The following is a 13,660-nucleotide window of genomic DNA, read 5'->3' on the forward strand; positions in this document are numbered from 1 at the left end:
TTTTTAAAGTGCTGTGTTTTATGTTGCTTGAAGCTTTGTTACATGCAAGGCATAGCGTCAAGAGTTTTTCCTCATCCCACCATTTTCCCCAAAGGCATATATTTGTGACCTTTATGACACAACTACCTAATGTTCAAAAGTAATCTTCAAGCGGTGTCTGGTGGCTCAGTCAGTTAATCATCCAACTCTTGATTTTGGCTCAGGTCATGATCTCACAGTTCATGAGATCGAGCCTTGTGTCGGGCTCTGCATTGACAGTATGGAGACTGCTTGGGATCCTTTCTCTTTCTCTCTCTTTCTCTATATGTGTGTGTGTGCACACGTGCGCATGTGCTCTCAAACGTTAAAGAAAAGTGATCATCAAAGTATTTACAGCATCAAACTTTAATAATTAGGAAATTACAAAGTAGTAAGGAAATCTACTTAAATATCTGTGGTTACTTTTTGCCAGGTCTGCCAGGTGAGTTCTTTAAGCCTCTTAAACTATGAGTGATAGATATGTATCTTCCCCAAATTTCCAAAATAATTTAGAGTATCCATGAGTAATATCTGTAAAGATTCCTCCTTTTCTTAGAGACACTTTGGAGAGTGCAGAAAACCTGCCTTCCAGGGATATATTTAGTATTATTTATGTCTTTTAAACTCTTTTTATCTTAGCTTTTGGGGGGATGCTTTTCCTCATTTTTGATTTACTAGCATGAAATAATTGGCTTGTTTACTTGTCTTTTCAGATACCAATTTATAGAAGAAGCTTTTCAGAATCAGAAAGTGATCATAGATACACTAATCACAAAACTGATGGAAAAAACAAAATACATAAAATTCACAGGAAATCAGATCCAAAACAGGTAAATTTACATTTGTGGTGTTATGATAAATCATATTTATATAACATATTAAGAATATTCTCTTTTAGAACAGGTATTTTACTTAGCTCATGGTGAAGTAGATCTAAGTAAGCTGTCAGATGCCTCTAATAACATAGTTTGTAAGACTTTTCTAGAAACTTTGGGTTTCTGGAAACTGAACTGGAAAGCATTCTTTTCAGCCATGAAATTTCAAAACTGTTATGGTAATAAATTGCATTGAGTAATGGATCATTTATCTGGCAGGTATTGATAATTTATAATTATCTGATGTTTCAAATTTTAAAGAAATGCCAGGATTTAAAAACAAAATCAACTACTTTTTGCCACTATTATAAAATATTTTAACACTTTATTATACATACATAACTGCTTTTTTAAGCATTGGTCAACTTTGAGATGCCTTCTCTGGGCTGTCACCTTTTAACTACAATAGGGTGGAGGTCTCAGGACACCAGGAGGCAGGGATTGTTAAACGGTTTCACGCACCTTTAATTTCTTATCAGATAACAATCCTTGCACAGTTTCTACATATTACCTGTTATGCTTTTTGTTTTCCGAAGGAGGAATCCTCAACTGTCCAAAGTCTCACATCTCACAAGTCAGTGATTAGGGGAGCAAACCACTCACCTCCACATGGAAGAGTGAGTTTGTTTAGCTTACCTCCCTTTTTTCATCCTGTTTGGAACCCGCACTGACATAGTACAACCTTTACAACAGCTATGAAATCCCATTTTCCCTTCTTTTGTTGTTTTGCATACAAAAGTAACATATCACTGTCCAAATCAAGAAATCCTTTATAGAAAGAGCCTGAATAAGAGAGGCCTCACAGGGGATTCATAAGAGAAAGTCTTGTGGTTTATCTTCCTTAAGACCAATCATTATAATGTGTTATTTTTGTCATTAACCTTTTTCAGTAATTACTATGACCATTTTTATTCTTTGTGATAATAACAGTTCTATCGTGTGTCTTTTGTTTTTGTTAGTCTTCCTTATCAGCTGTCATTGCATTTTACCTTTCTCTTTTACATAACAACTATATTAACCAAATACTGTTTCATTTACCATATTCTAACCATACTATTTTTGCCAAATAAAGTGGTGGGCTTAAAAGTTTATCTGAGTAGTTGAAAATTTGTAAGGGATATTCACAGAATGATGAAGAGAGATAGTTACAGGTGATTCTACCGTGTAAGTGGCAAATGGTAGCAATTGTAGAGTAACTAATTTTATGTGAAAGCTCCACCCTTGATGAAATTTAGTCTTTCTTCTTACTCTTTCATTATGTATATGGTATGAGCTATGGGTCAAAGTTCACTTTTTTGTAACCTATGGATGTCCATTTGTTCCAACACCATTTGTTTAAAAGACTAAATTACTGTTATTTAATTGCCTTGGCACCTTTGTAGGGAATCGGTTGACCATGTTTGTGTAAGGTTCTTTCTAAACTCTGTATTCTGTTCCATTGTATTTTTCTTTTTTGACAGTACCCCACTTTCTTCATGACTGTAGCTTTTTATAGTTAGTCTTCAAACCAGATAGTGTGAATTCTCCAAATTTGTTCTTTTACCTTTCTGTTAGTGGCTTCCTTATGCTGTTTTTACAATGTCATACATTATCGCATGAAAGGATTTGGGGTTTTGAATTGTGAGAATTAAAGAATCTTTGGATTAGGTGCTAATTGCTCATATCTGAATAGACTGTCATAAAAGGATTACATTTACAGCACGGACTTACTTTGGTTTTAATTCGTTTTCACGTGTGTGCAGACAATGGCACTGCCTGTCCTTTTTTCATCCTGTTTAACCATCATGAAGATGTGAATTCTAAATTAGTTTTTGTTTTGTTTTGTTTCAGAGGGTTGTTTTCTTCCCATATCTATCTGGGTTTCTTGATTTTCATAGCCAATATTGGTGTCAAGTGATTATCTTAAGTTGCAACAGAAAATAAAATCTCTGCCCTATTGGTTTTAAGTCTTGGAGGATAACTATTGGAGAAGCAGACTGGAGAAATCAAACTTCCAATTTCTCTCAAAATGTTTAGTGGGTGTCCCCTTATTCTCTTCTGCTTTTGTAAGATATTCTGGTATGATGCTGTGTATTTCTTATCTGTCTATCTTGATCTCCATGACAATGGCCTTCCCGTCTTCTCTAACGAAGGGAAAAACTGTACATGATAGCTGATGAAACATAAAGTAGTATTGAGCTGCTTATTTGAAGACAGATGTGTTCTTACAGTAGCTCTCTACTGTTGTTCTCTTTGCTTCTGTGCGGGCATAATGAATACTGCAGCAGTTCAGATCACTAAGAATGACATGCTTACACTTTCCTACTTGGTAGTTAGAGTGGATACAATCGAACATGTTTGGAGTCCTGGTTTTCTTGCTCATAAACCTTTTTTTTGGTCTACCCTTTTAGATCAAGTATTGATTTTCTTGAATGATTTTCATCATGATCTTTCCAAGTCATATTTTCTTAAAATGTGTTCGTTCTCTTGCAATTTTATACATTTTGATTTTAAGATTGAATTAAGTGACTGTGTTTTTCAGAAGAATTACATTTCTGCTATGTCATCTTCAAGAAAGTCAATTTACACTGAAGGACCCTTAGAAACAGCTGAGCTTTTAAGAGTTGAAAACATTTTGGCCTAATTTAGACATTAGAAAATCAATTTTAAATATTATAAAACAAATCTTCTGCCTTAGAGTTTAGATTTTTCCCCCTTTCATTTAATTTTCAGGATAATTGAAGTAAATCAAAATCAAAAGCAGGTGGAGCAGGATATTAAAGTTGCTATATTTACATTGATGGTAGAAATAAATAAAAAAGGAAAAGCCCTACTGCATCAGCTTGAGGTAAGTTACTGTTGATGGGACAGTATGTTTGTAGCGATTTAATATAGTAGTTTCTCATGTATTTGTGACTTTGAAATCACAGACTTTTTCATCCATTTATGATTGAATAATATTGCTTCTCCATTCCTAAGTTTTCTTTTACCATATTCTACATTGTAGCTGACAGTTTATGGCTTAGTGTTTCCTCGATAGCACAAAGCGCAGTGCCTTGCTTGAAGGAGCTCTGTAAATGTTGAAGAGATTAATCATTTTAGATTCATTCAAGTGACAACTTGGGGCCACCAAAGGGGTGCAATCGAGCAAAAAAGATTTAGAAAGATAACTAAGCTATATTTTGTTTTCAAACATAAAGGTTTAACCCTATGAAAAATTAAGTAAAAGGATATGCCTTCCACTCTCAACATTTTAGTCTTAATCCTCTGTGAAAGCAGTATGTAGGGAAGGATACTCAGGGCACTTAGGATAGTTGTTTCTCACCACGGTGAGAAAAATATTGGGCTCTTTATGAGTTTTTTTATACTCATGAAGGTCTAGATCCAAAGTCAGTGTTTGCCTCCAAATAATAATAGATTACAACTTCTCCATAGTAACATAATATTAATTGCATGGTATTTTAGTATTCTTTTAATGGTGCAAAAAGAATTCACAGTAAAGAAGCAATTTAGAATGAGAAGAGAATGAAAGAATTCTGATGTTTAAGGATTTAAAAAAAATAACTCCTAGAATAATTTGGTTTAACCTCTTTATTTTGTAGTTGACAGAATTGTAAGGTCTTTCTCAGAGAGTCCTGCCCTCCTGGGAAAGCACGGTCATTCCCGTGGCTCATCAGCCATACAGGAAACAAAGACTAAAGACTTGTCTTATTTAGTGAAGAAGTATTCTGTCCAGGAGACCTCATTTATAGTATTTTTTCAAGATTCTGTGATTTCTTTTTTTTTTTTTTTTTTTTAATTTTTTAATGTTTGTTTATTTTTGAGAGAAAGAGACAGAGTGTGAGCGAGGGAGGGGCAGAGAGGAGACACAGCCCAGGCTCTGAGCTGTCAGCCTAGAGCCCCTTGTAGGGATCAAACTCAGGAACTGTGAGATCATGACAGGAGCTGAAGTTGGATGCTCAACTGACTGAACCACCGAGGCACCCCTCTTTTTTTTTTTTTTTTAATAGAAACAAAGAATTTAAAACATTTTCCAAGCTCTGTTTAAAATCAAGCATCACTTAGATTGGCTTTCTCAGAGATTACTAGTGCGTGCATTGCTGTGGCTCTTTCCAGACTCCGCTGTAAATCAGAATCTCTTGGAGAGTTTTTCAAAAAATGAAGATAAATTAGTGCCTGGGTGGCTCAGTCAGTTAAGGGTCCAACTCTTGATTTCCGCTCAGGTCATGATGTCCCGGTTTGTGAGATCAAGCCCTACATCAGCTCTGTGCTGCACATGGAGTCTGCTTGGGATTCTTTCTGTCTCTCTGCCCCTCCCTTGTATGTGTGCACCCTTCCTCCCCCTCTCCCCCCCCTCCCCCTGCCCACTTCTGTCTCTCTCTCAAAAAACGAAAAACACACAAAAAGTTTAAGTGTTGTCTACCACATGGTGTGACTGGGCACAAAACTGGTTGCAGTCAGGACTAGAATGCCTAAAACGTGAAATCATGTGATTGCACAACATGTGATCTGATAACTTTATTAGATTGGATTTTATTTTTATTGTATTGTATTTGTGGGTATTGAGTTTTAATTTTGGGTATTGAATTTATGAGTATTGAATTTTATTTGTGAGTGTTGAATTTAATAGGCATTGACTGACTGTATCATAGCCAATCCATGGTTTTCGCCCCTTTTTGAATATTGGAAGATGCATGAACACCGACCTAAATTCCAGAATATGTAAAACTAGACCAAGGGCCTGGTGTGGAGGGTAGAGGGTGCAGAGGCGGTGGTGGCAACGGCAGAAGCTGCGTTGTTTGGGGCACAGTTTTTGTGGCAGTGAGACTGATCCTTTTATACTAAGAGGAAAAACACTAAGAATATTTCTTATGAAAATTCAAGTTTCTATCACTTGGCTTCTCAGAGGTGACAGTTATTCTAATTTGGTAATCTGAAAATGACCATTAAAATATGTTATATGCAGGACTAATTTTGAATTTTCTTCTTTTCAGAGCCTTGCAAAGGACCATCGCATGAAACTTATGCAACAACAACAGGAAGTGGCTGGACTTTCTAAACAATTGGAACATGTCATGCATTTTTCTAAATGGGCAGTTTCCAGTGGCAGCAGCACAGCTTTACTTTATAGCAAGCGACTGGTAAGATAGCTAAGTATGGCATGGAACATACCATCAAAAAGCAGAGAAATGATGGGAGTCACTGGAATACTTAAAATTCAGAAATGGTCATTAGTCTATTTGTACTTAAGTGCCCTTACCTATTTCTAATTTTAAGTGATCAAAATATTTTGGTTTTAAAAAGTATATTTAACTGCCATGGTTTAGGTGTATTCTAATCCACCACTGTCCTTCCTGTCTGGTTCTTTGCCAGGTTTTCTCTCAGTGGCAATCGAACTTAACACTAACAGTAATGATAATAATAAATATTTCCTGATCACCTGTAGTGTGCCAGGCGCTAATTCTAAGTATTTTCTATGTAATAGTTCACTTAAACTTAGGCATCATTTTTATAAGATAGGTATACCTATCCATCTTTTTTGTACGGTTGATGAAGGCACAAAGTTAAGTGACATTTGTAAGGTCACACAGAGGTATCAACCAGAATTCCGTCTTGGACACTGAGCTTAGAAGCTGTGTTCCTCTTGTCGGCAGCACGTTGATAACTCTGGTGACCATAAATGGTTCTGGATATCTCAACCCCATTTGTTAAAGAAAAGTGGCTGTGTCATGATGAACAATTGTGGTAGTAGTCTAGAACCTTGCTACTGAAAATACTTCATCACTGCACACTAGTAATCACCTGAGGATTCTGGATTAATAGCTGTGGAGTAGAGCTAGATTCTGTATTTCTTACAAGCTCCCAGGAGATGCTGGTGCCACTGGTCTGCATTCTTAAAAATTGCTGCCTTACCTTCATTTTATTAAAGATTTCACAATGGGGCGCATGGGTGGCTCCGTAGGTTGAGCGTCTGACTTGGGCTCAGGTGATAATCTCGAGGTTCATGAGTCCAAGCCTTGCATTGGACTTGTTGCCATCAGCACAGAGCCCACTTTGGATCCTCTCTCCTCCTTCCTCTGTCTCTCCTCTGTGCATGCACTCTCTGTTTCTCACTCTCAAAAATAAATAAACATTAAAAAAATGGGGTGCCTGGGTGGTTCAGTCAATTAAGCATCTACAACTTGAGCTCAAGTCGCCATCTCACAGTTTGTGGGTTCAAGGCCCCCGTCAGGCTCTGTGCTGACAGCTCAGAGCCTGGAGCCTGCTTCAGATTGTTTGTCTCCCTCTATCTCTAACTCTCTCTCCCCCACTCGTACTCTGTCTCTCTCTCTCTCTCAAAAATAAGAAAAAATAAAACATAAAAAAAATTAAAAAGACATTTAAAAAATATATTCGGGGCACCCGGGTGGCTCAGTCAGTTAAGCGTCCAACTTCAGCTCAAGTCACGATCTCCCGTTTTGGTGAGTTCGAGCCCCATGTGGGGCTTTGTGCCAACAGCTTGGAGCCTAGAGCCTGTCTCTCTGCCCCTCCCCTGCTTGCACTCTATCTCTCACAGGAAATGAATAAACATAAAAAAAAAATTGTTGTTTTTTTTTTAAACAAAAAAGATTACACAGAGAGTTACCCTTTGAAATCAAGTTAGGACTTCCAAATCAGTTTTCTGTTCTATTCTGTTCTATTCTGTTTTTAGAATCAGGTAGCAAAATTTTTCTATGACCATTTTGAACTAAGGAAATGTACTTCTGGATAAACTTTTATAAACTAGATTCAAATATTGAGTTGAAGACTTGTTAAAAAAAATTAATTTATAACTATTTCTAAAACTATTCCTAATCATGAATTGTATTCAACTCTTGGACTTTTTTTTCTTTAATATTTCAATGATACATTTTTTCTTGACTTTTTTCTTTCTTTTTTTTCTTTCTTTCTTCCAACTGCTTTATTGGTCTTTTGAAAAATAGCTTGTAGATAGTACATATCTTTTCTGTTTTCCTGGATATTTTTCTGAATGTCCAACAGAAAAAGAATAAAAATAGAAAATGAAACAATTCTTTTTTCAATTATGAATGAAAAGTTATGAATATTGAATATTACGGTATTGTGTAAGAAAGCATATTATTCATACAGTCAGATACTTAGTAAATCTCTGTCTAAAAATTTCTCTAATTTTATTTTATGATTTTATTTGCAATTATAATAAGAGAAAACAATAAAAACAGATGGGATTACTTAATCAGCACAATGATCTCGTGACATAGGAGAAAGGAAGAATGTTGTTGACATTATATAGGAGAAAATGGGTACAGCAAATTACAAGGAACCAGTATTATTAGATATCTGATTCGCCAAATCATTTCTCTTCTGATTTTAAAAGTCTGTGGAACCCAAGTGGCCCTTGTCGCAAATGTATGTAGCTAATAAAATAATTTGCCTGCAGTGCACACTGAGCTGAGGCTTATACTTATTTGTAAACACTTACAAGGATCTCCAACCTCAAAAAATTTGAAAATTACTATATTCTATAACTCCGTTCCTCATAGTTTTTCTGCATGGTACATGTAGCCATGTTTACTCAAGTTATCCTTTAAATGATGGCTTTCATGTGCTTAAAAAAATAGGAAGAAATGCCTTGCAGGCCTGAAATTTCAAGCTTGGCTTGCAATTCTTAGTTCACTTTTTGCTATAGGAACTGTGGTCAAGAAGAGACAAAAATCAATGGAAGAGCAAAATCTTTCCAGAAGTCTAGTGTTAAATATATTTTGAAACAGTTTCACAGTATTTCCTCAGAACTCTTCTGTCAACCTGTTAACACTGAATTTATCCTTTATTATTTAGAAGGAAGGCAAGCAATGTTGATAGAAGAAAGGCCAGGAGAGTAAAACACTATCATTCTTTTTACTCTCCATAAATATTTCTATAATACTAGCAATTAGGAAACTATTAAGTTATAAGTAGTAAAAAGGAATTATTTTCTCCTTTTTTCCCTTCTCCCATCTAATTAATCTTCAGTGACCTTCTTTGTGTATTCCTGAATGCCTCATTGCCATCTCCTTATTTCTAATCTTTGGTGCTCACAGGATATGATTCTTTCTTGCCTGAGTACTAGTACCCTTTCCTGCCTCTTCTTGCTCCTGAATAATGTCCATCTTTTTAAAGACTACCTGCTTCAGATTAGATTGGTCTTCCTTTCCACTTGTCAGCCTTTCATGACCAAGACTGGATTGGGTTTCTCTTTCTTGTGTTTACACACCCTTTGTGCATATGTCCATCATACTATTACTGATTTTTATCTGCTAGTATATTTGCATATGTTTCTATGAATCTCACTAGACTCTACACTTCTTAAAGTAGGAATTTTGTGTTACTCAGTGCTTGATGCATAGGAATTCAACGAAAGATTGATGGTAAAAAAAAATTAGGTACAAGATAATGTCTTCTTTCAGAAGCTCTAAGTATAGACAAAACCGCCTGTTCATTTTTATAGGATTGGAAAATCAAATACTAAATTTCTTCTTTAAGTTTATTTTAACTTCATTAGAAAGGAGACAGTAAATAGTATTGCTATCTTGAAAGCTGTTTTGATACCTTTCATATTTTAAAAAAATGTTTTGTCTGTTGCTTTTTGAACAGTAGCTAAGGTTTCAGTGTAAAACCTGAGTTCATTTAAGTTCAGATACATCTGGAGAGATTAACAAGTGTGTATATTTAATGAAACCATTACCCTCTATACCAGTCATGGCTTATCACTTCTCAGAAATAACTAAAACATGCGTCAGGAGTTTTGACAAGGTTTACATTTTAGATGGGTAATAAAATAATTTGACAGTAAAAGAGCTCTTATATTTTACATTGAATGACAGTAAAATACATCAGGAAAAAATGTTACTTAAGGAATAGAGTTTGGCCAAGTTTGATACTACTTTTAGACCTTGGTACAAATTAATAGTAAATAGATACTAGCTATCTGAGTTGTAAATAAATTGCATCTTCCAGCTTCTCATCTACAGCATAGTATCTCAAGGGGAGAAAAAAGTATATCCAAGTATTGACCTCACAGTTCCCTTTTATTAGAGCTGATTTTCTTTTAAGAAAGTGTTCGCATTTCTGATTTAACCATTTTATCTAAATGATAAAGAAAATTTTATGTCACGGTGTAAATCAATAAACGTAGAAAGGGTAGTACATATGGTCACTGTGGTAGTGGTAATTAAGAAGGAGTCATCAGTGTATGCTAATCTGCTGGGTAGAGAATTGATAGAACAGGATTTCAGTGTAATGCTACAATACCTCTTTGCAAAATACTAAGCGTTTACAAAGAAGGAAATCGAGTGAATTCAAGGTGGGGAACCTGGGGAGCAAAATTGTCAGGCGACGAAGATTCGTATCAGCACTTGTGGTAGGACAGGCTGCCATCCTGAGCTTCCTGATCTCATGTGCTAAGAAGTGCACATTATATTATCATTAGTGTGGGATTCCTGACAAGGATGCTTTTACTAAGTCTGATCAAGAGGAACTGCACTCAGACCCAGGTTGAAGGCGCTCTTCTAGAATATAAGTTCTTGAGCTCTTTAAAGCCATCAATGACATAAATGACAGGGAAAGCCTAAGGAACTGAAGGGACATGGCATCCAAATGCAACCTGTATTCCTTGACAGTATCCTAGCAAGCGACACCGTGGGCAGAGTTGGCATTTGAATGAGGTCTTTGGATTGGATGGCAGTGTTGTCAGACTTGGCTTCAGAATTTGGAATTTGCTCTTTATGTTAGACAATCTTTGTTTTAAGGTGCACTCGCCAGAGTGTTTAGGGTAGACAGAGCCTCATGTCTGCAACTTGCTGTCAAAAGGTTCAGAAAAAGACTAGTAGCAATAGTGTATGTGCAAAAGCAGTTGGGGAGGCACTGGAAGAAGTGTGTTAATACAGCAGCCGTTGGGAAATCTGGGTGAAGGGTTCTTTTCACTTTTCTACAATTTAAAAATTATTTCAAAATGAACAAATTTTTGGAAATGATAAAACAGGAGTATATTTACAAAGGAAAGTTCTTGGAATGATTGTTTTGGTCGGCTTTGTAGGAACATCTTTTACGGTGAGAACTGTTAGAGGACACAAAAAGTTAAGACAGAAAAACTTAGGGAGAAGAGCATTGTGTTGAGTGCTGTTAGCTACACACTGTGCCATGTATTCTACTTAGTCCCAAAATAGTTCGATGGTTTTTTACTCACAATTTATTAGAGCTATTGAAAATAATTTAGCAACTAAAGCAAATTATGTATTCAACAATTATTTACTGAATACCTGCTATATATATCAGGCAGCATTCTAAGCACTGGGAGAACAGAGAATAAAATAAAATCCTTGCCCTTTAAGAGTCACATTTAGTGGAGAGAGACAGTACCAAAATAAGTAAAATATATAACTATTACCTGGTATATATTAAGTGCTCTAGAGAAAATTAAGGAAGGGAGTCTGGGAACACTGGAGTGCAGGTGGTAGTTTAAGATCAGTTGGTCTATCTAAAGAGGGTGATATTTGAGCAAATACTAAAGAAAAGTGAAGAAGTAATTCCTGCATCCTGCAGATATTTGGGGGAAGTCTGTTCTGGCAAAGCAACACAGCAGATACAAAGATGGAGGTGGTGGTTTTTGTGATATGGACACAAAGAGGCATGAGGGGCTGGAACAGAGTGAAGGATCAGAAAATAGTATGAGAAAGGTCGTGCAGTCAGATAGCACAAGCCTTGTAGTTCATTATGAGGACTTTGGTTTTTAATCTCAGATGAGGAACTGCTGGAGAGAGGGACTTGAGAAGGAAGACAATATGATTTATATTTTAACAATCACTGTAGCTATTGAGAACAGACTATAGGTAGTTGAGGGCAAGGGAGATATAAGGGAGACCAGTTAGAGCCTTACTTACTGCAGTAAAGGGATAGCAGGAGAATTAATAGAGGTGATGAGAGGGGTGCCTGGGTGGCTCAGTCACTTAAGCATCCGACTGTTGATTTCAGCTCAGGTCATTATCTCACGGTTCTTGGGTTTGAGCCCCGCATCCAGTTCTGCACTGACAGTGTGGAGTCTGCTTAGGATTCATTCTCTCTCTCTCTCTCTCTCTCTCTCTCTCTCTCTCTCTCTGCCTCTCCTCTCCTCTTGTCTCTCCCTCTCAAAATAAACTAAAATAATAATAATAATAATAATAATAATAATAATAAATAAAGTTGATGGGGAAAATGGGTAGGGTTATCCATATCTTTTAAGGCTAGAACCAGTAGGATTTTGCTAACAGGTTGAATGTAGGGCATGAGAAAAAGAAAGGAACCAAGGACTAAGCTGTAGGAAAAATAGTGTTGACAGTAATGGACAAGGCTAAGATTATAGGACAAGTAGACTTGTGTAGAAAGATCACAAATTCCCTTTTAAACAGATTAAATTTGAGGTGCCTATTAGACAACCAGGTGGAGATGTTGAGTAACTAGTTGGAAATGCAAGTTCAAAAGAGAGATCTAGACTTGAGATACAAATTAAGAAGTCATTTAAACTATGAGACCATATGAGATCACTGAAACTGTGGGTAGAGGAGAAATGAGAGCAGTTGAAAGACTGAGCCCTGGGGCTCAGTTGAAAGAACCAACAGTAGAGGCTTCGATGGTGCATTGGAGCCCAAACCTGTTCTCAGTGGCCCCCAAAAGTAGCAGCTGGTAAAATAAAGATAAAACCATGAGGGTATAGTATGCTGAAAGCCGAGTGAAGGAGTGGTTTCAGAAAAGAATGGGAGGAGAGGAACAGGGCACAGTAAAAATAGATGAGTTTTTTAAGAGTTTGCTGTAAAAAGCAGGAAAATGGAGCAGTTGATGGCAAGAGAAACAGAGCCAAGAGTTTTGTTTTTAGCTGGGAAAAGTTAAAACATTTCTCTGTCGATGGGAGTGATCCAGTGAAAGGGAAGCCTAGGTGATACAGGAGAGGGAAGAAAGTTGCTGAGCAGTGTCTGTGAGTAGGCAAGAAGGGTTGGGTGCTGTTGCACAAGTGGAAGGACTGCTCTAGAAGCATTGCAACTGGAGGGAACACTAATACTCACAAGTGGTGGGAATTTGTAGAAGGTCCCTGATTGTTCCTGCTTTCTCAGTAAAATTGTAAGCAAAATCATCAGCTGAGATTGACAATTGGGGGAGGAAGGGTGCTAGAGATTTGAGAAGAAAAGTTGAACAGTTACTTAGGAGAGTAGGGAAGTAAAGTACCAGAAGAATGTCACATGCTAGCCAGTCACCCTTAGGGGCATACCGGAAGTAAATTTTCATGTGTTTGAAGTGATCATTCCCTTTATCAGTCCAGCTATATTTAGGCAAAAGCTGGATTTAACCAGGGTTGCTTGTTTTGTTTTGTTTGGTGACAAAGGTTGAGGAGAGAGATGGGAGTATATTTGATGGAGTATGTGAGAAAAACAGGTATTGAGGGTATATGCAAGGAGATGATTATGGTGCTTGACCCTGGGGTTTAAGCTGGGTAAGGATAATGGTAATGTGAGATTGAAGGACATGGAAAAATTATAAGAGCAAAGGCTTATAGGGCCTTTAAGGTTTATAGGATAATGGGTACCTGGGCACCAGAGGAAGTGAGCTAGAAAGAAGGATCAGCTGGTTGGATATTAAAATCATTAAGAATTATGATGAGTGATGTTGGAGATGGTGATAGTGAGCCAGGAGCTAAATTCTTCAAGGGCTGAGAGAGAAGGTCCAAGTGTTCACTGAGGACTACAGGGTGGAAGGAGGTGGGTGGTGTGGTGTAATGACATGAG

At 36.8% G+C, this 13,660-nt stretch overlaps 1 protein-coding gene across 2 annotated transcripts in view; it reads left to right on the plus strand.

Moving 5' to 3' along the window:
• TRIM24 (tripartite motif containing 24) overlaps positions 1-13,660 on the plus strand; it is a 122,761-nt gene that overhangs the window by 79,359 nt on the left and 29,742 nt on the right. For both annotated transcript variants that reach the window (XM_047849202.1, XM_047849200.1), the window contains exons 5-7: positions 732-848; positions 3,606-3,720; positions 5,867-6,013. In XM_047849202.1, the coding sequence (XP_047705158.1) occupies positions 732-848; positions 3,606-3,720; positions 5,867-6,013 (379 nt within the window). The remainder of the gene's footprint in view (positions 1-731; positions 849-3,605; positions 3,721-5,866; positions 6,014-13,660) is intronic.

Source organism: Prionailurus viverrinus, chromosome A2 (genome assembly GCF_022837055.1).
Source record: "Prionailurus viverrinus isolate Anna chromosome A2, UM_Priviv_1.0, whole genome shotgun sequence".
Classification (NCBI taxonomy): Eukaryota; Metazoa; Chordata; class Mammalia; order Carnivora; family Felidae; genus Prionailurus; species Prionailurus viverrinus.